This window comes from Phoenix dactylifera, chromosome 5 (assembly GCF_051530095.1).
Source record: "Phoenix dactylifera cultivar Ajwa chromosome 5, Ajwa_hap1_PhDact_Kaust_v1.1, whole genome shotgun sequence".
Taxonomy (NCBI): Eukaryota; Viridiplantae; Streptophyta; class Magnoliopsida; order Arecales; family Arecaceae; genus Phoenix; species Phoenix dactylifera.
This window is the reverse complement of record NC_143194.1, coordinates 27,613,556-27,637,849: the sequence shown is the minus strand read 5'-3', so window position 1 is coordinate 27,637,849 and position 24,294 is coordinate 27,613,556. Positions and strand designations below refer to the sequence as shown.

Sequence of the window (24,294 nt, the reverse complement as noted above, 5' to 3'; positions counted from 1 at the left end):
TGATGAAATTAGTCCTTGACTGGTATGCCGTACATGTATCCTTCTTCTGTCGTCGATGTCCATTTTGGGCACTCATCTTCTTGGTAAGCGTTGCTCCTGAGGTGGTCTTGTCATAGCTGTTCCATGGATTAATAAATCAGAGTGCAAGCATCTTTGGGTGCTGATGGTTAGGCTTATACAGTTATACTACCTGCTTTTTTTTTTTTTTTTTTTTTTTTCTGAAAACGGGTATTTCATACAATACGTGTACGAATACATCCAAGAAAATCAAAATAAAGCAACTCGCGGAGCGCATGTGGCAGCTCCTCCTCCCCCGACCAAAGGGTATACCCTGAGTGATGAGCCGCATGGGCCGCCACCCAGTCGGCTGCCCCATTAGCTTCTCTAAATACATGTTGAGCCTGGAAGGCTCGCTCATCTCCCATCATGCTCCCTATGTCGCGGATCAAAGGGTGGTCTGTACCATCACCCGTCGCCCCCCTCCGAATCCATCCGATGACCGTGGTGGAGTCGCCCTCCAAAATGATCGACCTGGCTCGCAGGATCATCCTCGCATGGCGCACGCCTGCCCAGGCTGCTCGAAGCTCTGCCTCCGGAACCGACGTATCGAACAGCTGGCAGCCACCTGCTGCAACTACCCTGGAGTGCGGGCCTCGTATAACAAAGCCCGCACCACCCCGCGCACCGCCGTCCAACACCGACCCATCAAAATTGACCTTGAGGAAACTCGGGGGTGGGGGCTCCCAGGTGAAAAACACCATATGGTGGGCTGCCGAAGCAGAGGGGGGGCCCCAGGTGTCCCGAGCTGTCAAAGGTCTGTCTGAAGAGGTGGTGGGTACAAACTCAAAGGCCTGAACACGAGCAAGCTCCGCAGCAAACCTCGGTGACACCCTACGATCGCCGAGAGTACGAGCATTTCTTGCCAGCCAAATCTGGTGCGCTGTGCAAGTCGCTCTAATAGCCTCCTGACACGTCCCGGAACTGGGTAGCCCCTGTCGTATCCTGTGAAGGAACTGTGGCCTGTCACTCCGGGCCTCCTGCGGGATCCCGGCCCACTGCCATGTCAATCTCGCCCATACACACTGAAAGAGCACATGGTCTACCGACTCCACAGCCCCACACGCTCCACACTCTGCAGGGATCCCCCAACCACGCCTACTCAGCGCAGCTCTCGTCGGAAGGCGATCCCAGAACACCTTTCATAAGAAGAGGGCTACCCGCGGGTGGAGACCGTGCCTCCAGATCCATGTGCAATCCGGCCCCCTCTCCCGCTCTGACTGGATGACACGGGAGAGGTCTCCTAGCCTGACACTGGCCTGGCTCGATGTGCCCCATACCCTGACATCCCGCCCCCCACATCCTGGTAACGGAAGAGACCGGATCCTCGCTGCGAGGTGTACCCCAAATAGCTGTCGAAGTCTAGTATCATCCCACTCTGCTCCACCTCCTGCCAAAAGGTCGCTAACCCGTAGTCCCTCTACTGCCTCTACATCGACCATGGTCGGCCAACTCCTCAATGGCAAGGTGTCCACCCATGGCTCGCTGGTCACATCAATGCTCTGCCCGTCGCCGATCAGCCACCTGGTGCTCGCTAATGCAGTCGGTAAGTGCCTCACAATCTCACGCCACATGAAAAAGACTCGGCGGCCCCTCCATGCCCCCCCTAGGCCCCCTCGTCCATATCGGGCTGCCATCACCTGACTCCATAGGCTATGTGGCTCAAGTATAAACCGAACTGCATGCCGAGCGATGAGCGCCTCGCGCCTCTCCATCAGGGACTGCACCCCAAGACCGCCCTCACTAATAGGACGGCAAACCTGCTCCCAAGCCACCAAATGCACTCCATGGCCTCCACCGTGTGAGCCCCACAAAAAACTCCGGAGAAGACGCTCAATCCTCAACAAGGTCGTCTTTGGCATAACAGTGTTGGCCATGAGATACATCGGTATGGATCCCAACACTGATCTAACCAAAGTCAATCTCCCCATCATGGATAGGGAAGATGCTCTCCATCCCTCAAGCCTGCTCTGTACCCGCTGCACCAGGCCCGAGCACTCTGCCACTCGCGGTCGCCGGCCGGTGATGGGAACTCCCAGGTAGGTCAGCGTCCCCTCCTGCTCTGGTATCTGCAGTAACCCCCGGATCTCCTGTCGAACTCTGGACTCCGTACTGGGGCTGAAGGTAATAGCTGACTTCCGGAAGTTCACTCTCTGGCCAGACGCTATGTGATTGCCTCTGTCCATTATGAGGGAAACTAATATGCGGGTATCTTAATTGCATTTTTCGAGGAAGTTCTTGACTGGTACCTGTCTTCCTTCATTTGGCGATAATGGCAGGCTTTTCAAGTCATAGCCTTCTTGGGAAAACGAGGGGCTCGACCACTCTGACCTACCAAAAAAAAAAAAAAGGGAAAGGAAAAAAAAAAAGGAAGAAAAATGCTCTAAAACTCTTATCTATTCAAAATAAAATCTAAATGGATATCTCACCATTTTCTATGGAAAAAATATATCTAAATCAATAAAGTGCAACCTGCATAATTCTCGAACATGATCTTGATTAGAGTTGATACTTGATGACCCTAAAATTAATTTTAAAATTCCCATGTTTTTTCACTTGCTTGTATGACAAGTTATACACAGGAGATTTACACGAAGATAAAACAGATAATGCCACTGTAAGATTCATATTTATGCACCTTGTGTTGAAGGTAGTAATGTCCTGTATGCGCATGGTCACATTCCAACTTCTCTCCTTTGCACAGCAGCATGAAGTATGATGCATTCATATTGATCACGCAGTCCTGCCATCCTGCATGGACTAGCTATACGTACATAACCATGTTTTCTCCCTTTTTACTTGGTGCCATGATCTCCAAATAAAGTTTCAAGGTAATAAAGTCAACTAAAAACATTGGGCTTAATTATCTAAAAATAGAAAATAAGAAGAAAAAACAAAGAGTAGCAGTTGTTTAATATCATTCAATCCCATCAAGGTGGCAAGTGGATTAGGCCGGACCACCGAATCGGATCGGAAATAGGATAGATTAAAAATTTATTAGTTCTAATTTGATTTGTTTATTAAATAGATTAAAAATTTAGATTAGAATTTAATAAAATAGGTAACTTTAACTCGACTGACAATGAATTGGAATCAAGTTAAACTAATTAAAGGGTTAATGTTTGTCACCCCTAGGTCGTGTGTCGAATAACACTAATAATATCAGGCATCTTTCTTTTTTTGATGAAAAATAGAGGGGGCAAAACCCCACCCGCGTAGTAGCCCTCACTGGGCCCCCCCTTCACCAGAAAATGTTCGATGCGGGTCGCAAGTTTTCGTGTGCCCTCTCCAACCCATGAAAAACTCCACAGGCCATTTACGTGTGAGTACGTCACCCCAGCGCCACCTTAGTATTGATAGATGGAAAGCATATCCACACAAAGCCATTCGGGCATAGGGCATGCGGTTCCCTGATTTAATCGAAGCCCATGCGTTTCAAATCCGAACAACTCGGATGGAGTCTAAACCTCTTACCACTAGGCTACCACCTTGGTGGCCTATCAGGCGCCTTTCCAACGTATATCGGGTTTGAAAAATGTCTCCAGCCCTCTATCAGTTTCCCACCGTCATAGCCCAGGTATCGGCCTTCAAAACCTAGGGCCAAGGCCCATTGGGTCATTTCCTCGGGGATGTTACGGTAGGCCCAGGAGAGAGGGTTCTTGGGAGGTTTCTCTCATCCCCGTGGATGCCTCTCGCTCCCCTCCGTCGATGGCGGTCCTCCACCTCCCCGCCACCGGCCTTCCCTCATTCCCATCGAAACCCTCGTTTCCTATCGGAAGACTCGCCTTCTTTCTTCCATCTTCCCCGGCCAGGCGGTCGCGGCTGGCCGCCTCCGCCTCCTCCTTCTTCTCCGGCAGCGGCCTGCGCTTCTCCGGCGGAGATTCCATGTTCTTCAGGACGAGATGGAGCTTCTCTCGCCACAGGCGCGGTGGGTTGGTTAGAGCCAAAGTCTCGGATTTCTACGCGACGCTGAACGTTAGCCGGAACGCCACGCTCCAGGAGATCAAGAGCGCCTACCGGAATCTCGCTCGCAAGGTTTCTTTCAAACCCTTACAAGATATTGGAAAGATTTTTTGAATAATTCGTCAGGAGTTTTTCTTTGTGGAAATTAGTGTTGCAATTTGTTTCCCGGTTTGCTTGTGATGTTCTGGAAGCAAAAAGTTTGATAAATCTAGGATTTGCAGGCTATAGAATCTGCTGCAACCATTAAAAAAGAAAAGGCTGGTATTGACATGAAAGATTATGGAAGAGGAAGCGTGAATTAGGACGATGATTATGTAAAACCTTGAAAAAAATTCTGAAAAGCTAAAATTATTGGAGTTTATGATTCCTGCCGAAGTAATCATGCCTAAATTAAATGGGACAATACCTCTTATTATGTAATGTTATTTTTTAATAATTTTTATTTTCTTGCTCTTCTTGGGCATCGATATTCAAATATTTTCTTATAGAATAATAATGAAGTTCAAAGCACGTTGCGTTGCATGCTTCTGTTCAAAAATGACATGGTTTTAGCCAATTTTTCCATTGTCAGATGATTGGATTCTTGGGTAATTGTCCAATATTTGTAATCATCAGCCTTTTGCCTCTAAATTGTTTTCCTGTGATCTTCACAACTTGTCCCCTTTGCTAAATCTGATTTCTCTTAAGTTATGAGTTTCAAAGATTGGATCTTTTTGTGCTGTTCCTTTACCTCTATTGGCAAATCCTCCTCTTCAATTTTCTCCAGTATCTCTTAGCCATCCTCTCAAAGATTTTAAACCTGACGCAAGCCAGAAGTTTTCTGTCCTACAAGCTACCCTCTTTAAGGCCTGCATCATCAGGTTGGTCAACAAGAATTGCTGTTTCAGTCCCTCAATTGGTCGTCAGATACTTCTATTCAGTGGGGATAATTGGTGGCATAATGATTGGGTGGAGGTCAGAAAATGGAAGGCTAACATAGAAGTATTGAACTTGAGACAGAATAGCACGAAGAGAAAACATGTGTTTTTGTGGTGGTTTCTTCTGAGGAGTGTTTTTTTCTCCATTGCATGCAAATTTTTCATGCTCTTAATTTAAGTTAATTAACCTAATGTCCTCTAACTGCTACTCTCTCTCGCTCTCTCTCTCTCTCTCTCTCTCTCTCTTCTCTCTCCCTCTCTCCCTCACACACGCACGCTGCCTTTGTATTTTATCATCTTCAGCTGTTAATGTGCTCTATGTTTCATCACAGTATCATCCAGATATGAATAAGAGCCCTGGGGCAGAAGAAAAGTTTAAGGAGATTAGTGCTGCATATGAGGTATCTGTTTTGCTTTACCACTTCTTTTAATATGACAAGCTGGATCCAAAATTTTGCTGGTGCCAAGTTCTTGTGAAGATCCGAATCAGCTTGCTGACTGAAATCATGCCCTTGGTTTTGCTCAATACATGTCTTGCATTTCTGCTCCAGTTTCTTCAGAAAACTGTTATTAGGTTTTAGCGTCACTTGTTAATATGGGACTCAAAAGTAAATTAGTTTGCACCTTGATGATCTATACTGAAACATATGCTATTTGCCAAATAAGAAACTCAATCCTTGATTTCTTATTTCAAGATGTTTGTCATTGCTGCATTTGCATTTTCTTTTTTGCCGTATCATGCTGAATCCCTCCTATAGGTGTTATCAGATGATGAGAAAAGATCTTTATATGATCGCTATGGTGAGGCAGGTTTACAAGGAGAATATGGAGGGGATGGAGTTGGCCCACAAGGGGTAAGATTTTATTTATTTATTTTGTGTTTGTGTGTCTGTGGCTAGTACTTAAATTCTTAGCCTTCTTGTAATTTGATTTACCAATTTCATGGCATCAGATGGTAGTTATGATCACAATACAACCTTTGTACTCCATTATTAGCAATTTGCAACTTAACCAATCAAAATGAGGTATTTGTCATTTATAATTTGTAGGTAGATCCTTTTGAAGTCTTTAGTGCATTCTTTGGTGATTCAGATGGACTTTTTGGAGACCCTGGAGGAATCCACTTTGATACAAAATTTAATCGCAGCCAGGGACTTGATATTCGGTAAACATTTTATTACTTAGTTGCTATTCACTAGCAACCTGTTGTGATTGTTCTAGGCTCTTTTTGAAAAGAAATTTCTTGAAACTTTTATGAGATTAATAGTTCAAGTATATCTTCTTGCTTTGCCTCTATACTAGAAGTTCCTGAGCAAGTATTGTAGCTCATGAGACTTGGTCTGTTTTTGTGATTCTAACTTGCCCATCATTGTCTTGCTTTGCAAAAAAAATTCTCTATCCTCTTGCTCTATTCTCTCTCTCTCTTGCATAATCATTGTAGGATAATCATGTTAATCTATATTTACATATGAATAACTTCATGTACAAGCATTACCCCACCAGGTTATGCTCTATCAAGACTTGAGCAGCTGAAACTAGCCCTCATGAATTGGGCCCATATACATGCCGAGCAACCTTTAAACCAAAAATCAATCATGAAACCTAGGAACTCAAAAGTCACTGGAGAGTGTATAGGCTAGGACTTTCGACAAAATTTAGCATAGTAATGGTCAAAACCAAGGTTCGCAATACCAGAATCAGAGATTGTATCAGCCGGCAATCAGTTTGGCACAGTATAGGTTCGTACCATGTTGTTCCGAGGCATACCAAAACAGGGAGAGGGACAGGGCCGGCCCGAGCCCTAGGCGACTGAGGCGGTCGCCTAAGGCCCCGGGCCAATGGAAGGCCTCCGGGAGCAGAAGCTAGCTACGAGTCTTCCCCCTTGATGGAAGGGAGGTGGAGGGTTTCCTGGCCTGCAGAGGGCAATCGGGGAAGTTGGGGACAGTAGTTTTGTTTTGGGTGGAGAGAGAGAGAGAGAGAGAGGAGGGATTTGGTTGGCTTCATACACACCTGAAGCCACTCTTATCTTTCATCCCTTCTCTTTTTTGGTTTTGGTCTTGGTTTTCCTTCCCTCACATTACTCCTGATCCAGCTGGGCCATCAGGAAGAAAGATAGGGGGATTGGAGATGGACTTCTTGGAGGGTGGAGATTCTTTTAATTTTCTCCTCTCGGTTTCTTCTCCCCTCTTGGGTGGTAGAGAGAGAAAAGGAGGGAGGGGGTTGAATGGCTGCTGTGCCGTGATGTTGCAGTTGCAGCTTCGGTGCTCACTTGAAGGGGGAGATGGTCTTTAGCAAAAGAAAAGGAGGGTAGAGAAAGAGAAGGAGGGAGGGGGGGTTGAATGGCTGCTGTTCCGTGATGTTGCAGGGGCTGCTTGGGTACTCACTTGAAGGGAAGATGGTGGGATGGGACTTTTATTAATTAGATGGAGTGAATTTCCTATAATGACCCTACTTTCTCTTGGACAAATTTTTTGACCGTGAAGCGCCATGGGATGGCCTTTTTCCTATTCTGCTCTTGCTTCACATGGTAAACAGTATTGCCAAGAACAGTTCCATGGCTCTTTTTTTTTTAAGTATTTTTTTTAATATTTTCATTCAAGAATTATATTAAACTGAAGAGGCTTTTTGTCGACCTTTATTAGATTAATGCATCTTTGTTGAAATAGTGTACTTGACAGCAATCTATTTCCATAACATTTTTTTAAGTATTTTATATTTATTAAAAAAATTATTATTTAAAAAAAAGAGGCCCCATTTACTGAATTCGCCTTGGGCCCCCAGATGTATTGGGCCGCCCCTGGAGAGGGAGAGGGAGTGGGGGAGAGGGAGAAAGAGAGAGAGAAGGGGACACAAAAAGGGAAAGAGCGAGAAGGAAAGGGAGGGAGGGAGAGAGGAAGGGGGAGAGAGAGTTAGAGGGGGGCTGCCGAAGAGAGGGAGAGGGAGCACCTCTGCCTTAAGCCCTTCGAGGCTTCAACCATCCATCTAGATGCAGTCAAGGGCGAGAAGGGATGCCGGAGAGGGGGACAAGGAGCACCTCCGTTGGGAACCCTTCATGGCTTCGACCACCCATTGGGACGCAGTCGCGTGTGTGAGAGAGAGAGGCCTACCTTCTCAGCGGCGGCCGGTGTTGAAAGAGAGCAGTGGAGCTAGGGTCCCATCTTCTTAATATTTGAGAGAGTTCGAGAGAGGCATCAAGGAGGGGAGGGGGGCAAGCAGGAGCTTATATAGGCCGAACTAACCTGATTGGCTGAAGTGTTCTAAGTCAATGTTGGTTCAGTTTGGTATGGGCTGAACCATCCGGTTCAGATCAGTCCGACAAACTATGGTGAAAACTCTTGGGACAAGGGAGAAATTCTTAGGCATGTGTTCTTCAATGATAGATAATAATGAACTACAGAAATTCTTAATAAAGTGTGATATATACAAATTACTGTAGGGGCATAATTGTAAACATTAAAGGAGCACTAACATTTGGCACTAACTAAATTAGATGTTGCATCATATGCTGAAAAATTTAGAGTTTATGCAATTTTTTTTGTCTGAGGTTTTTTTGTCTCAGGCTCTCCAGCTTGCTTAATCCTGATGACTTTTGGGGCTTTTTGGCAGTAATTTCTTAATAGTGCAAGTTATTTTTGGTATCTAAAACAATTCATCCTTATGCACCTGTATATTTCTCTTGGTAGTGTACTAGTTGGTGCTCTTTTTTAGTCATCAACTCTGATTAATCCTATGGTGGATGTTAGTGTTAAACGTCACTAATCATGAACTTAGATAATACTACAATATCGCCCAATTTCTCTAGTTCAAAAAAAATCAAGCAACAAAAACAAGTGGTTGACTTTAGCAATTCTTTATAAAATCATTCTAAGGATATGGTAAAATGGAGAGAACAAAATTATTTGCATACAAATCATGCTTACTACTTCATAGTGGACGTGAGATTTTCAACTTGAACAGCTCCTCATTCAATTCTTTGAAGTAATTGTTGACAAACCGCTTGAAACCAAAAGCTTAATCTGTTAGGGAATCAATGATGTATATCTTTACCATAGTTCTCCAGGTTGTAATGCTTAAATGACATAAGCATGCTTCAGTAAAACATGTAACACATATGTTCCAACATTCCTTATAGCTCAGGAAGCATTGCTCTATATTTTATGAGTTATGTTGGTCATCCAGTTAAAACTGTGCACTTCTTGATGCTTATCAATTCTCACACTTTATTCTCTAGATGATTGATGGCAACATCTTGGAAACCATAATTTGCTGTTTCACCGGACAGGATGATACCATTTATTTTTTTCTCTGAAATATTAGATGGTATAATTTACAACTTTTATCTCTTGCAGTTATGATCTTTCTTTGAGTTTTGAAGAATCAATTTTTGGAGGACGACGGGAACTAAATGTCACTCGCTTTGAAACTTGTGACAATTGTAATGGGACCGGTGCAAAATCTAGCAATTGCATAAAGACATGTACTGAGTGCAAAGGTAGGGGTGGAGTGATGAAAACCCAGAGAACACCGTTTGGAATAGTGTCTCAGGTAAGGTGATTATTGTATTAGAAGACTTCTTGAATTGAAACTAGGCTGAGCATGCCTCATTTTCTTATGTTGCTCTTAGATTCCTTTCCTGATTCTTTACTTGTATCCTAAGTCCTAAGTGGTATTTTCTCTATTTTCATTTGGGTTTATATTTCACGTAACACTATAAAATCTTTAAATCAACTTATTTTAGATGGTAGCTCTGTGGTTTTTGGTGGTCGGAAAAAAAACTTGCTTATTGTTAGGGAAGGCAAATGACCTTTCTTTTTCTTATGTTCACTTGCTTTCTTTTCCTAACATGGAGCATTATTATCAATAAAAATGTTTTGCTAACCAATTAAAACAATATTATCAAGGACAATGTGAACATATGTTTTGTAAATGAATAAAAAATATTTTGTAAATCAGTAATATATGTATCTTATAATTCTCTCTTTATCAAAGGATTAGATTATAATAAAATATGCAATGCCAATAAAACAAACAAGATTAGTATGCACAGTTACTTAGAAATTCTATGCTCTAAAGATGCATTGTATGTTGTTGAACCGAAAATAGTGCAAGCAATTTTTATCTCTAAATGAAAACATAGTTCCTTGGTAATCATTAACGTTGGCTAGTTCTTTTTTGATGCGGACATCTATGCCTTTTACTCCTCTACAATTGTAGTGTTAAGTACATTGAAATTTTATGAACTTGTTCCTGGATACCCTGACGTGAAAATTTCAAGCTTTTCTGTTCATATGTTTTTTACTACGTTTAAAGTTCCACAGCCCCCCCTTCCCCCCCCCCCCCCCCCCCCCCCCACAAACCAAAAACACCCCCCAAAAAAAAGAAGAAGAAAAAATCACGTGGCTCTGTGCCATTATCTATATTGACGGTTTATATGATTTGTAGGTGTCTACTTGCTCAAAATGTGGTGGGGATGGCAAAACAATCACTGATCAGTGCAAAAGCTGTAGTGGTGATGGAAGAGTGCAGACTAAGCGATGTGTCAGAGTAGATATTCCAGCTGGTGTTAATGATGGATATACTGTTCAAGTTCAGGGTGAAGGAAGCATTGATAAGAAAAGGTAAGCATCTGACAAGAATCATAATTATGGTAAAGTTTGTTAATCACAACATAAATGCCATCATCACACATTTTTGATATTTGGAGTTTTGAAACTCTTTGACAATTTCATTATACAAGTATGCATCTTCACTGATGTGGTCAGTGTATTTTTCCTAGTTGCTACACCATATGTAAACATATATTAGCCATCCTTTTTCCTAATCACTTTTGTAATTCTCCAATTTATTCAATTAATCTTTTGCCTTGTTTTGTTTGTAAGAAGTAGATGGGCGACTGTTCCTCTACAGCTTTATCATATTAGTATGATTTTCAATGCTGTACCAACTATTGTGGAATTAAATATATTGTCTGAAATCTAAAACTATTGTGGAATTAAAAGTATATAGGGGCTTGGATTACAGCTAGTAGGTAGGCCTTCAATCCCAACAGCTAGCTTTATAGGTTTCATGGTAGGTCTTTCTTGCCTGAATTTGGGTTTTCTAGGAATTGTGGCCCCAATTTCTAGAGAACCCACAACTGTTGACAGCTGGTTGTGAAATCTGCTCAATCCTTATATGGAGCCTTCTTAACATGGAGTTCAGCGCTATAAGTGATACCATATTTGATGGGAAAAGGCTTGGACAAGGACAAGGATCCATACTCATGAGACTAACAAAGGAAAAATTGCAAGGTTTTTGTAGTGAGAGACAAGCAAAGAAATTGTTGCTCGGAGATGAACTTTTAATATTTGAGAGGGGTTGCAATGTATATTTCAGTTTTTCTCATTATTTTTACTTGTTATTTTTATTTTTATGTTTTTATTTGAATGTAGGAGTTTTGAGATATTTCTTAACTCAATTGTTAAATCTAGAAAAGCAAAGTTTCTTTGTTGGCACTATCTTGGCTGAGAAGCAGGGGGAGAAAAGCCCTCGTCCATCAATGCATGTGAAAGGTAAAGTTCAATGTTCATCTTGGGGTTGGGGAGGGCTTTTGATTCTCTATGACACCTACTAGACAATAAGAAAAGCATTTCACTTAGCCTAGATTTTCTTACCTTTTGATGAGGTCCCCTCTCCCTTAAGGTCGAGTTGGTCATAGTTCAAAATAAAAAAGTAAGTTATCGTTTCGTTCGGTATATTAGTTCGTTTAGTGTTAGGCAAGGTACGCTGAACTAGTACCGGTAGGGGTACTGGTCGCCTATCGGAGCGATACCAGACGGAACCGCCTGGGACAATACTAGTACCGGTGCGAACCGGTTCGGTTCGCACCGTACGCAGCGGAAGGCCGGAATCATTTTCCACGCTTGAAACCGAACCTGTCAGGGATCGGACCGGTCCGATACGTGCCGGTTCAGCATACCATGGTATTAAGCCTTCATTAAATATGATATATATGAAAAATATTGGCTTTTATCATTTCAACCTATGAGGCAATATATCCTGGGATATCGGCTGGCACGATATCAATAGATCAGCTGAGAATTTTCAAGCTTACTTTTACAACCTTAAATGGGTTGTTTTTGTTACTAATATTAAAATCAATGCCTTAAGATGACAATTGATCTTGATTTTACTGTATTGGCCAATATTTATATATCTCATATCCTATGTTATGGAGGCCTACGTCTCCAAAAATATTGGTCCTTTTTGAATTTTCTCAACCTTCCATCTTACAAAGATAAACAAAGATCTCAGATCATTGTATATCTGCTATCCACTGAGGTGACTGAGATGTCAGGTTTTAAAATTGTTGCAGCGAGTGCTTCATATGAAGAGTAAAGTTACATCTGCTTGGATGTTGTTATACAATCTCTGCCCTATACACATAAATATATTTTTCAATGTAACATTTAAGTAGTTTTTCTTTTAAAAGAAAAACTTTTAGCATTTAAATATTCTATCATGCATATATTCCTTGTCTGGAAATTGTGACCTTGACTCAATTTGCACTGAGGGAACATTATTTTTCTTGGTTATCCATTTGTTCATGAAATACTAAATTCTGTATTTTTTTGATAACTATTTTATTTCTTCTTGTCTGGAATAAGTGTAGATACTCCTAGTTACTGTGGAATTGTATTGATCATCAGGTAATTTATTATGCAGGGGTATGGCTGGTGATCTTTATCTGTTCATTCGTGTAAATGAGAAACCAGGAATTCAGAGGAAGGGTCTTAATTTGTACTCAGATGTCAGTATAGATTACACTGAAGCAATTCTAGGAACTACAGTAAAGGTAACAGTGTCAGCACTCAACATTGCTTCTTTTCTAATTGTTCCAAACCTTCAAAAAGTTGCTTTATATTTTTCATCCTTCTAGCAGCTAATAAAATCCTTTTCAATCTTATGTCCATTAAATTTTATTTCTAATAAAAAGTAATTAAGACATCCCTCATATGGGATCTAAAAGGAAAGAAGATCCCTTTACCTCTGCCTTCGTAGTAGTTTAGACTGTTGTAGTCTGTCTTTCATCTTTCTGTGAATCTGTTGCTTTTTTTATTGGTTATTAGTATCAGAGTGCTGTGTCAGGCCTGCCAGAAGACAAATCATTGAAGAGTCTGATTGTCTTCTGAAAGGATTCTACATACTGATGTAGTAGAAAACCAGACTGACCCTTAGGCATGCTTGGCTGGTCAGCTGTCAGTGAAGCTACTTTTGAGTCTGTTGCAACCTTGGTGAGAACCATGCAAAACAATTTATCGTCAGAGATTCATCTTTTTTGAGGACCTGAGGATAGGTATCCCAATCCTACAAATGCATAAAAATGAGTAGCTAATATTGTCTAAATCTAGAATTATTTTTTGAAATAAGGTTACCTATTAAGCTTAAGCCATGGCTAATTTATTAATAACTAATTAGACTGGTTTCCATTGTTCTAGATGTTAACAATATTTTGTTGCTATTTCTTAAGGTTAACTGGAGAAGTTCAATAAAAAAATTTGTCAAATTGATTGGTCAGTTTTGCCATTTAGGAGTAATGTATTTGTTTTTAAGTACCTGTATCAAGTCTGAATGCTAATTCCACATTGATGTATGATTCCTTTTCTTAGAATTTGATACCACTATATAATTAATTAATTTTATTGGTTAAAATAATTTTTCATATGTGCAATGAAAAGTCAAATGCCATCTCAGGTGGAGACAATTCAAGGATACCGAGATCTTCAAATTCCCTCTGGTACACAACCGGGAGAGACACTAAAGCTTTCTAACATGGGAGTTCCAAACATCAAGAGACCTTCAGTTCGAGGTGATCATCATTTTACTGTAAGGGTAGAGATCCCCAAAAATATCAGGTTCAAGTCTCTTTCTTCCTTTTATCACTTTTATGTTAACATTTTAACTTTTATGATAATATTCAATAACTTGTAGCAATGGGTTGCTCAGTAAGTTGCTTATTTTCCATTATCTTTTCCTTGTTTTAACATTACAAAATCCATATGGTAGGTCCTTAACAAAGTGAGTTCACTAATACAAATCTTTTCAGATGTTAAGTTTATTGTTAACTTCATGAAAAATGTTGTTCCTTTTATTTTATTGTTTACTGTTTTTCATGTGTTATGATTTACCGTAATTTTGTTGTTTTCCATATGTTATGACTTACCATTAGATTCTATGAAGACCAACAGCAAACGGTACACAATTGTATGATGCACACCATTGTGGCCACCTATTAATACATTGCAGGGAAGGTACATGGTCCGCTTGCTAGTCTGATTATGTATCCATTTTATGGTGCCATATTGACCTGGTATATTGGAGTATAGTTCTATGCTTAACAGCTCAGCCATGATTGTTAAAACACAGCCCGTAGTCCCAAACATTCTGTTCTTTTTTGCGGGTAGTTCATGATGATCTGCAGGCCTATGGAAACCCCAAAACCTGCTTTTGACTTTGGTGAATAATCCAATTATGTGGACATGATAGTGAATTGTGTGGTTTCCATTTGAATTATAATTGAAGCGCTGGCTGGCATGATAGCTTGGCGCAAGGCAGTGCCAATGCATTTTAAGCACTAACAGGGCATGGTACATATTGTGCCATTGCTAGGTTAGTGCGCAATACCTTAATCAACGATTTGAATAGGCAACCAAGTTTTCTTTTTTCTTTCTAAGAGGACACTTCTGTTTCTTTCTTTCTTTCTGGGTTTTGGTCCATGATTATTTTTTTTGGTATATATGGAGGTTTTCGTTTATGTATTTGCATGAGATACTATATTTCTATGTCTATTGGCTGACGTTATGGATCTAATTGCATGAATATAGCTAAGAATCCATGGATTTTAGGTGAGAAATGGTTTTCTTCAAAGTTTCCCACCCAAAAAGAGAACATGGTTTGTGTGAAAATAGTATATGATGATTATACAATCCATTTAGGTTTGCTTTTGTGTATTTTATTGCTTGTGGCTAGTCTATACATTCAGAAGCCATTAAAAATTCTGTTACAATAAAAAGAAAATTTCTTATGAAAATAATAAGAATTGAAAAAAAATCTTATGGAAAAATATTGTTTTAATTTTTTGTTTACCATTTGCTTATAAATAGCAAGCTTAGCAACACTTTATAAAGCTTTAGATGTTATCATAGGTAACTACTTAAAAATAGATATTTTTTTATATCATTGTATAACAGACCAAGACTTCATCTAAAAAGACTATCCCACAGGTATTATTTAGATTTTTTAGCTTTGTGCAGGTATCCAGGATATGTCCAGTGTATAACCAATGTAGAACTAAATACACTCACGTAGGTCGTAATGCTCTCCCTCCGTTTAAGCTATGGCATCCTCGCCAGGTCAAGGTCCAAATCTAATCAAATCCAATCACAAACACCACAATCATGGTCAGCTCGAAAAAGGGCCTGTGCTATTGTGTCTTCTAGTCTATATGGGTCATGTGTTGGGTTTGCTCTGATATTATTTATAACGATCCAGGATTCGAGATCTAGCTAGTGCATAGCCAATGTGGGACTAAACACACACATGCATGGATCTTTATATACTTTCCTCATTAGAGTCATGGCATCCTTACTAGGCTAATGGTTCAATTCCATTCAAATCCAATCGCAAGCACCAAAAAATCTAATCACAAACACCACGATCAGCCTGTGGTCATCCCAAAAATGCTCATGCCTAGTCTATATGGGCCATATGCCTGGTTTGCTTTAATACCATTTGTAACAATCAAGGACCTCACCGAAAAAGGCTACCATAAAGGTATTATTTAAGTTCTTTAGCCTTATATAAGTATCCAATATTTACCCATGGTATAAATAATGTGGGGCTAAACACATGCTCTCACAGGTCCTAATTATTCCCCATTGCTTAAGCATTGGCATTCTAGCTAGCCTAAAGGTCCAAATCCAATCACAAATACCATGATTGTGTTCAGTCCTAAAAGAGCCCATGCTGCAGTGTCCCATATCATGGGTTGGGCCCACTCTGATATTATTTATAGCAATACAAGATCTTACCTAAAAAGGCTAGCCAGAAGATGTTATTTGGATATCTTGCCCTTGTATAAGCACCTAAGATTTGCCCAATGCACAACCAATGGACCCATGGTGAGGCCCTGGGTTGTTGCAAATGGTATCAGAGTAGGCCCGATCCATGTCCTATATGGACTAGGGGATATTGCAAAAGAGTTCTATTTGGGATTGGCCACATGCCGCTCATAATGTTTGTGATTGAATTTAGACATTAGTCTGAGCTTAAATGAGGCGAGTGTGGGAAGAATCATGCAGATGTGTATTTAGTCCCACATTAGTTATGCATTGGGCATATCTTGGGTATATAGGGTCAAGAAACCCAAATAACACTCTTGGCTATTCTTTTTTGGTGAGGTCTTGAATTGTTATATATTGCTATGTTTTAGAAATATACCTATAATTTTAATTTATGAAAATTGGTGATCTACTTAGTGTTGTCTCATCTTGCCTTGTAAAGTTGCAAAATCTAAGTTGGGATCATATCTTTCTGCTGAATGAAAAACATTGGACTGGAGTCAAGTGTAGTTTTTGTCTTAATCAAGGATCGCCGAACCGGTACCACTGGTTTGGCCTGATTCACGCATCCAAAAATCCAAAAGAATTTGAAACCGGTGCGAACTGGTCGGTTCGCACCGATTCTAGCCGATACCGGCCGGTACCATTTTTTAACACCGAACTGAATCGGTTCGGTACTGGCTGGTTCAATATTCCTTGGTCTTAATTAAGTGGAGCAATTAGGAAATTTTGAAGGGCCGCCCTTAGGGTTGATATCACATTGCATATGTTCTAGTTCTTTGCAATCATCAAAATTTATTTGTTCTCATTAATGTAAAAAAAGGATGAATTCAATATGAAATAAGCACTCAAAGCATTAGGAGAACTGTTTTTGGGAATGAGTAGGGGTTCAAATGGCAATGTGGAAACAATCTTTTATATAAAAAATTGGAATAGACTCTAAATTAGGGCTGAAATCGGACCGGATATGGATTGGATACCAGTATATCCATATCCATATTCGTTTTGTTTAATAAATATAGATACAGATATAGATGTTAGTTGGATATAAAAAATTTATATCCATAGTTGTTTTAAATGGATATGGATATAAATCATGAATATAAATACGGATATAAGATTAAACTTTATGACTACAAAATCAAAGATATAAGTAGATGGTAAATCAAGGTAATAGTATGTTAATTTGGTAATTTACTTTCTTTAAAAATTCATAAGTGCTATATAAAATTAAATTGGATTACAAATAGAATCAAATATTCATATAAGAATTGGATAGTTGTATATCCATATCCATACCCATTTTTCTTCGATAGATATGGATATGGATACAGATATTAATCGGATGCTCAATTTTTTTATCGATATATGGATAGATCCGGATACGAAAACGAATATAGATAGATATATTTCGGTCTACACTCAAAATACTTGAGGGCTCTATAGAACGAAGGAAGAGGAACTAGGTGCAAATTTTAGGCTCTTTTGGTGGGTTTTTGGACCCTATATTTCCTTGAATACCTGGATAGAGAGTGGAAAAAGGGGGGACTAAACTATAGAAATCTTTCTCGATTTAGTAGGTCTTTTATTTTTATTGAAATTCTATTTGAGTAGAAAATATTTGAGTTAAACAGGTTATTTAGTTTTGATATACTCTAAAAAGAAACAAGAATTTTAGGAGTGATCCATGGATGAATAGTTCATAAGATCTCGTGGATGCAACATTCTTTCCAAAAGAAATTCTGATATACTTTAACAGCATCAGAGAGTACTCTAGAAACATAAGCTACAAAGAGGGGCAAGTATGCACGCTACTATTGCATAACAAAGGAAAATTGGAAGTGCGCGCGGGGGGGGGGGGGGGGGGGGGGGGGGGGGGGGGTGTGGAGAAGGGAATTCCCCCTCTGGTTCCAGAATTGTTTGGTACTTCGCCTCTTTGTTTTTTTCTTAAAAAAATTTGTCGGTCATAAATTATCTAGTTCATATTCAGTTTTACTTGCTAAATTACGTTTAATGTGCACAGTGATGCGGAGCGCTCACTAGTTGAAGAGTTGGCATCTCTCAGGGCTACTGAGTTTTCATCAATCCGATCGAGAGGTAATTGGTTTTCTCCTCATGAGGGGCTGCCTCATAGTATCTGTTATAACTCTATACATTGTTTTTGTGCATCGTTCTGTAGGGATGCGCAACAATGATATTAAGAAACAGAAAACGAGTAAGAGGCAAAACCATTCTTCACGAAAAAGGACCAAAGATTCCTTGTGGAGCTCTATCAGGAATTTGTTTGGGTATGTTCCTGTTTTATATGATCATATATTTTGCTGCAATCATTCAATGGGATTCATTATATTCTTTGCTTGCAATAACTTTTCCTTAAATGATGTCAAGTATATCAGATACTCTGTTTATGCTTAAATGTCAATTTTCTATTAAATAAACCAAAGGTTGACCTGCAATTTTAACTGCTATATTGTAATTGTTGAATATCATGGGTATGCAAGACTGTTGAATGAAAATAAATGTGTAGACAAGAGAGGAGAAGTTATTTTATTTGAATGCAATATCTTCAAGGAAGTTGGATGGTGGAACGTCGCTGATTTAATATATAAATGATAGTGCAATTTTCACTTTTTTTAATTGGAGATGAGGCCAGCAGGTGTAGTCCATGCCATAATTGGTGGGCTATCTTAAAACTGAGCAGCTAGTTGATGCTTTCATATGTAATATGTGTTTAGTGAATCAAAGTGTTGAATTCTTATAAAGCAAAATGAAAGTCTTTAATTTAGCATTATCATTTTTCACAGAATTTGGAAAGGTATTTAGTTTGTAAAAGTAGTATAGGTAGCATATAATTTTTGTTTTAGCAAATTCTTGGAATAAAATCAAGAAGGATTTCGGTGTCTTGAATTTTCTGTGCTTAACATCATTAATAGCTTTCTAACTCGATCATAACTTGTTTTTTTACTAAATGATTGGAGAGATAGATGGAGTAATGGGGTCATGTCCAATAAAATAAAGGCAAGATAATTGAGATAGAGACTGTAATAAGGTGTTTCGACACTGTTACGCGATGCCCACATGCCTTTGACATGTAATGGATGTTTTAAAAGTTAGCAGTAAGCATGACATGGATCAAAATGTTGGATAATATAGAATCCAAGTATATAGAATGCATGTGAGAGAGATACAGCTTTAGTTTAAATCATGGTTTGCGGTGTCGCCCCGTACTATCCGATATAGTGCGTATCGTACCGTACTAGGAGGGGAACTGTACAAAACTTAACTTCAAGTCCGTACAAGCCCTGTATTGCCCGTAACGAGGCTTATTGTCCCATACCGAGGTGTACCGACTCGTATCGAGGCGTACCGATGTGTACCGAGGCGTACCAACCTGTACCAAGGCGTACCGAGATAAAAATTGTGAAAAATGGTTAGAGAGCTAGTTCAGTACAGAGGTGTACCATACCATATCATATCGAACTGAACCGATAAGATATCAATATGGTATCCGATACTGAGATTGCGGACCTTGAGTTGGATGTATGGGAACAAGACTCAGGTTAGTTTAACAAATTTATTTGTAGCTGTTGCAACAATGAGGTGTAGGTGTTGCACGGCCATGTAATTCCTTGGTGCAACAGATAGGAGTTAGAGCATTACTTAACAAAGCTCGGTGGCTAGAGTTAGGTTGTCTCCTAGAAATACTGAGCAAAGATAAGCAAAGAAACTGGTCCCGAAAATGGAAAGAGCAGTCAGCAGAGAGTTAGTGGATATTGGATATTACACTGAGGAGACTTATTATTTGCTTGTTCTTATAAAAGATTAAATGGAGATGAACAAATTCTTAGGAAATTGTGATGGCTACATCTACATGGATCCTTATACTGGTGGATTAAGAAATGATGGATAAGATCTTAGATGTTAAGAAGGTTAAGTAATGGACTGGTAGCTCCTAAGTTGGATTCAGATGAGGAAATCATTGTGGAGAGAGCGCTTCATGTACTACAAGCATGAAGAAAAGTTTAGAAGCTGTTCTGGAAAGAGGTAAATGGACTAATGTAAGAAATTTCAAAGGGAAAAAAGGATACTTGTAAATGGTGGCTTACATTTTCATGCAGGCAGGATAAACTTGAAGAACTTACTGGATAACTTTTTCCTATTTATTTTGCCCATTCTGTCAAACAACATTACTTTTTGCCAGAGCAGACAAGTTGACATAGGGGTACTTTTTGGCAGTTTCAAGATACTTTCTTCCCATTTATCTCTTCAAGACAACAGAATTTTTCTGAGAAAATGGTGGAATAGACTTACTCCTCATTATTCCTGTGTTTGAACCCCGTTTTTATTCCTCACTTTTGCCTTATCCTGGGCAAATAATTTTCCGCAACCAAATGCAGCTGGAGGATATAGCTATACGATATAAGTTGGTTCCATTCTAGGCCTCTCAGTGACCTATGATATTGCAATAGCAAATACATATTCTAAATGAGAAGTGAATTTTGTTTACCCCATACACGGACATGTGTGTATGTACATATTTACATATGTACTTACCTATGTATATGTGTGTATGCATGCATGTATTTACATATGTACATATGTATGTATGTATGTATGTATTGGTGTTTCCTAAGAAGAAAACAGAGTTCAATGTGCAAAAGTTCGGTGATATCAATAGAATGCCTAACCACACAGCATTAGGCTGATAGCTCTAGAATGAACGCCCAAGGATAAGGTGATAAAATTTAAGCAAAACAAAATGATGTTTCGTGATATAATATTGGAAAAAATTGGAAATCAAGCCCTGAAAGTCCACCAAGGAAAAGAGAGCATGCTTTCAAGGATATATAAAAACAGATGACTTCGAGGACTTAGAAATGCTAGTCAGCAAGAATATGCAACTTATGATCATGTGTAAGGTACCCTAGGTTTGAAAGAATGTGAGGAAGAAATGTATCTACTAGCGAGGGAGGGAACTTCATATTTTGATAAGATTTTTTTTTTGAAGATGTTGAGATTGAACAAAATAAAAGGTTACCTGTAGAGATTCTTAAATAAGGATTCTGTTGCAGGTTTTTATTCAAAAGAGATGCAGTTAGAGAGTCTCAAGTTGTCTCTTTATTCAATTAAGACAGTCAAAGTTTTGGTAAGAATAGAAACAGTAGGACATTAGATACCAAGGTTTAAAAAATTCACCATAGAAGTCAGGTTGATGTGATCAGCTAGCTTATTTAACAAGAACTTGAAAACACTTTATTGACTAAAGAGTCTTATGGTACTGCTTCTATAAAGTAAAGATCATGTAGATATCTTTACCAACGGTTGTGGAACTCAATTGATAGCTCACTGTTACATTATGGAAAGAGATGATAATCAATGAAAATAAAAAAATGGTAGCCAATTTAGATTTATGTCAAGAAGTCTAAAATGATGGCTATTTTTCTCCCTTTTGCAATTGATATAAAATTCTAAAGAAAGGGGAAAAAAAGAAGGTTTTGGTTTGGAGAAAGTATTTGGTATGCTACCATCGAAGGCCATAAGGAAGAAAGTAATAGGGAATTACTGTCTTGACTTTTGCTGTTGGCATCTAACTATTAAATAGTAGAGTTTTGAGTCTTAAATTTGAGATGTTCAGTGTGTCTCTCTCTCCTTTGGGAGCTAACATCCATAAACTGGGTGGTTGCTTGTTATTCTTTTATCACCTTAATGACTATAGAGGATTCAAGTTCTGGTCCATTCTGACCATGCTGGGCTGATGCTGGCATTGGGCATGCATGCTGGGCTGATGCTGGCATTGGGCATGCATGCTGCTGCAATACCCTCTGTATCCCAGGGTTATTATGTGTAGATGATATTGGCTTGGTACTCGTTGATGCTGAGCATTCTTTTTTTTCTTTTTCTTTTATTTTTTATAAAAAAAATAAGCATGGGTAAACAACTCTTGTCAACCCTGCATGCATTGCATCATATGTCAACCTCACTACTGGCACTTAAATTGTGTCAGAATTGATGACCACTTTTCGCTGAACTGATTAAGCAAATGGTCTTACAAGTTTCTGTAGGTTGAAGTTTTCTGCCAAAGGACTTGTGGGTATGGCATGGTCTAGTCTCCTTTGGAAGGATAAAAAATAAATAAAATAAAATAAAACTTTGACACTTATTGTTATTTTCTAACTTGTACTGTGTATTGAAACATTTAGTGTGCAAACAGCATCAGTTTTCCAAATTTAATATTGCATGCATCATGGCAGCTTTGATGTTCTGTCAAGGGAAAAGTGATACATAAAGTAGAACTCAGGCTGTAACATGTGTTGAATATTTCATGCATAAACAGCAGCTATATCTCAAACATAATTTGTAATTTATGCATTGTACGAGTCCTGAGTGATGCTTCAAGATATTGGAGGTGATTCCTAGGACAACATTTGTCATTAGCATGCCATGTACAACTCAATCCCAAAGAAAACAGAAGCATGCAGATCGGCATGTGATTGTAAATGCGTAATCGGTTGATCTCCTTCTGAGCATCATGATGCAAATCATCAGATTCCTGCAGAATCATTTATATTATTCTCTCATGGAACAATAAACAGCATCTCATTTATGCCAGCAGTTTATGGCTAGATAATTAAGTTCGGTGATTGGAGATTTCCTATTAACGTTTTTTTTTTCTGATTATTCTAACCATCTCTAATTTTTACAGAGGAAATCAAACCCGGACAGGGTTTGCATCATTTAGTGTACAACCTTTAGCACCAGCATGGACCCCTGGAGCTGATCCTTCACTTGCGATTTCTTTAAGTGTTGTTGTAGTAACATGCATCTTATCCGTGGTTTGTAGAACTGGTTGCAGTTCATTTTCACGGCAGAGCAATGTGTCTACTCAGCATAGAATGATAAAAGGAAGATGAATATGTTGTCCCTCTGATCATTATAAATATTCTGAATGGGCGGGAATTATCATGCCCAACAGTCTGATCTTTCCGAACTCAGGAGGATAAAGTTTTGATTCTTCCTCTACGACACTCCCAATTTGGCTATATTCTGATCCTAGCAATGAAATTTTTATTCATCTAGAGTTGAAGAGTCCAACTGGCCCTGGAAGAAATGTTTAAGTTGGCCCCCGTGCAAGCCACCTTGCCTATCATCGGGGCCTCCCTATTCTTTAGAAAATGGAATACAAAATGATTGTATCGTTTCCATAACTGTAAAAATCAACATGTGAACAATGTCAAAATATGTGTTTAGTAGACTTTATTTTATTTGAATTCGTCATGCTGTCCAAAGAGAGAAGGGATGGATGGCAAATGGGTTTACCATTCTGTTCTGTTTTTTCTTGATAACCATGGTAAACATAGCAGTTAGCTGTGAGGTTCCTGTATGTCAAGAATTTTTTTTTTTGGTGTTCTTCTTTTCTATCCACTAAATATGCACGAAATACATGTCTGTATAAATTTGTTGACACTTGCAGATTCATGCATCAAAATTTTCATAACATGTAATAGATAATCTGAATACAATACTATTATTACTTGTTCTGAACTAGGTTTTGTCCTAGTGGTTAGACCCTTTGTTTAGTGAAGGTTCGATTCTTTGATGGTGAATTCTCAAAAGAAATTATATCTGGATAATTATAATGCCGAATGGGTTTCTCTTTCCTCCTCGCAGAATCAAAAAAAAAATAAAAAATAAAAAATTGAATGCTGATATTGTTTTTTCACCTTACAAACTGATCAGTAAGGATGGAGAAAGGGTTCTCTTTGATTCGATAAATGATAAGAGCAATTATCCTTTTTGAGTCTTGCTAGATGGTCGTTTGTTGTACTCTGAAAAATTCAAGAGCAACCTCACATCTCGAGCATACTTCGTGCATGATTGTTGTAATGTAGCGGTGCATGCAATTTGCAGCCTCAATTGGCCGAGAATTTTAGCTCGCTGCATGTAGGAAGATAATTCAAACACTTGAGAGCATCTCCACGGTGGGGAGGTCAGTTCACTTTTCTTGCCTCCACATTATTTATGTCCGCAAAATATCTTTGGTATTCTCAAAGAAATTAAGAGGCGGCCAATCATGGAGCTGGGGAGTTATGTAATCTCTCAAGTAAACAGCACACGCCAAATGCTGCTGAAGCTCTTATAGATTCCCAATATAATGGTGTTGTAACTGGTTTCATCATCTGGGATCGTTATGCTCTTCATTAGAGTACCATCTGCTGAACTTCATGATGCTTGGGAGGGGACTCTAATAGCTAGCTCAT

The 24,294-nt window shown here is 39.3% G+C and overlaps 1 protein-coding gene across 1 annotated transcript; it reads left to right on the top strand.

Annotated features, from left to right (window-relative positions):
• The first annotated feature begins 3,658 nt into the window (after positions 1-3,658).
• On the top strand, positions 3,659-23,600 carry LOC103695837 (Molecular chaperone Hsp40/DnaJ family protein). The gene is made up of 11 exons (XM_008777264.5): positions 3,659-4,092; positions 5,270-5,338; positions 5,696-5,791; positions 5,987-6,102; positions 9,287-9,482; positions 10,380-10,555; positions 12,642-12,771; positions 13,671-13,831; positions 18,060-18,133; positions 18,216-18,324; positions 22,740-23,600. Exons 1-11 carry the CDS (start codon positions 3,766-3,768, stop codon positions 22,945-22,947), a joined length of 1,662 nt encoding a protein of 553 aa, XP_008775486.4. The 5' UTR covers positions 3,659-3,765; the 3' UTR covers positions 22,948-23,600.
• Positions 23,601-24,294: the final 694 nt, after the last annotated feature.

What these genes read in the sequence shown, in the direction of transcription:
- LOC103695837 (XM_008777264.5), top strand. Translation starts at nt 3,766, where the DNA reads ATGGCGGTCCTCCACCTCCCCGCCACCGGCCTTCCCTCATTCCCATCG. An exon ending in TTCTAGGAACTACAGTAAAG is followed by an intron (nt 12,772 to 13,670) that starts GTAACAGTGTCA and finishes ATGCCATCTCAG; the next exon opens with GTGGAGACAATTCAAGGATA. An exon ending in TCTATCAGGAATTTGTTTGG is followed by an intron (nt 18,325 to 22,739) that starts GTATGTTCCTGT and finishes TAATTTTTACAG; the next exon opens with AGGAAATCAAACCCGGACAG.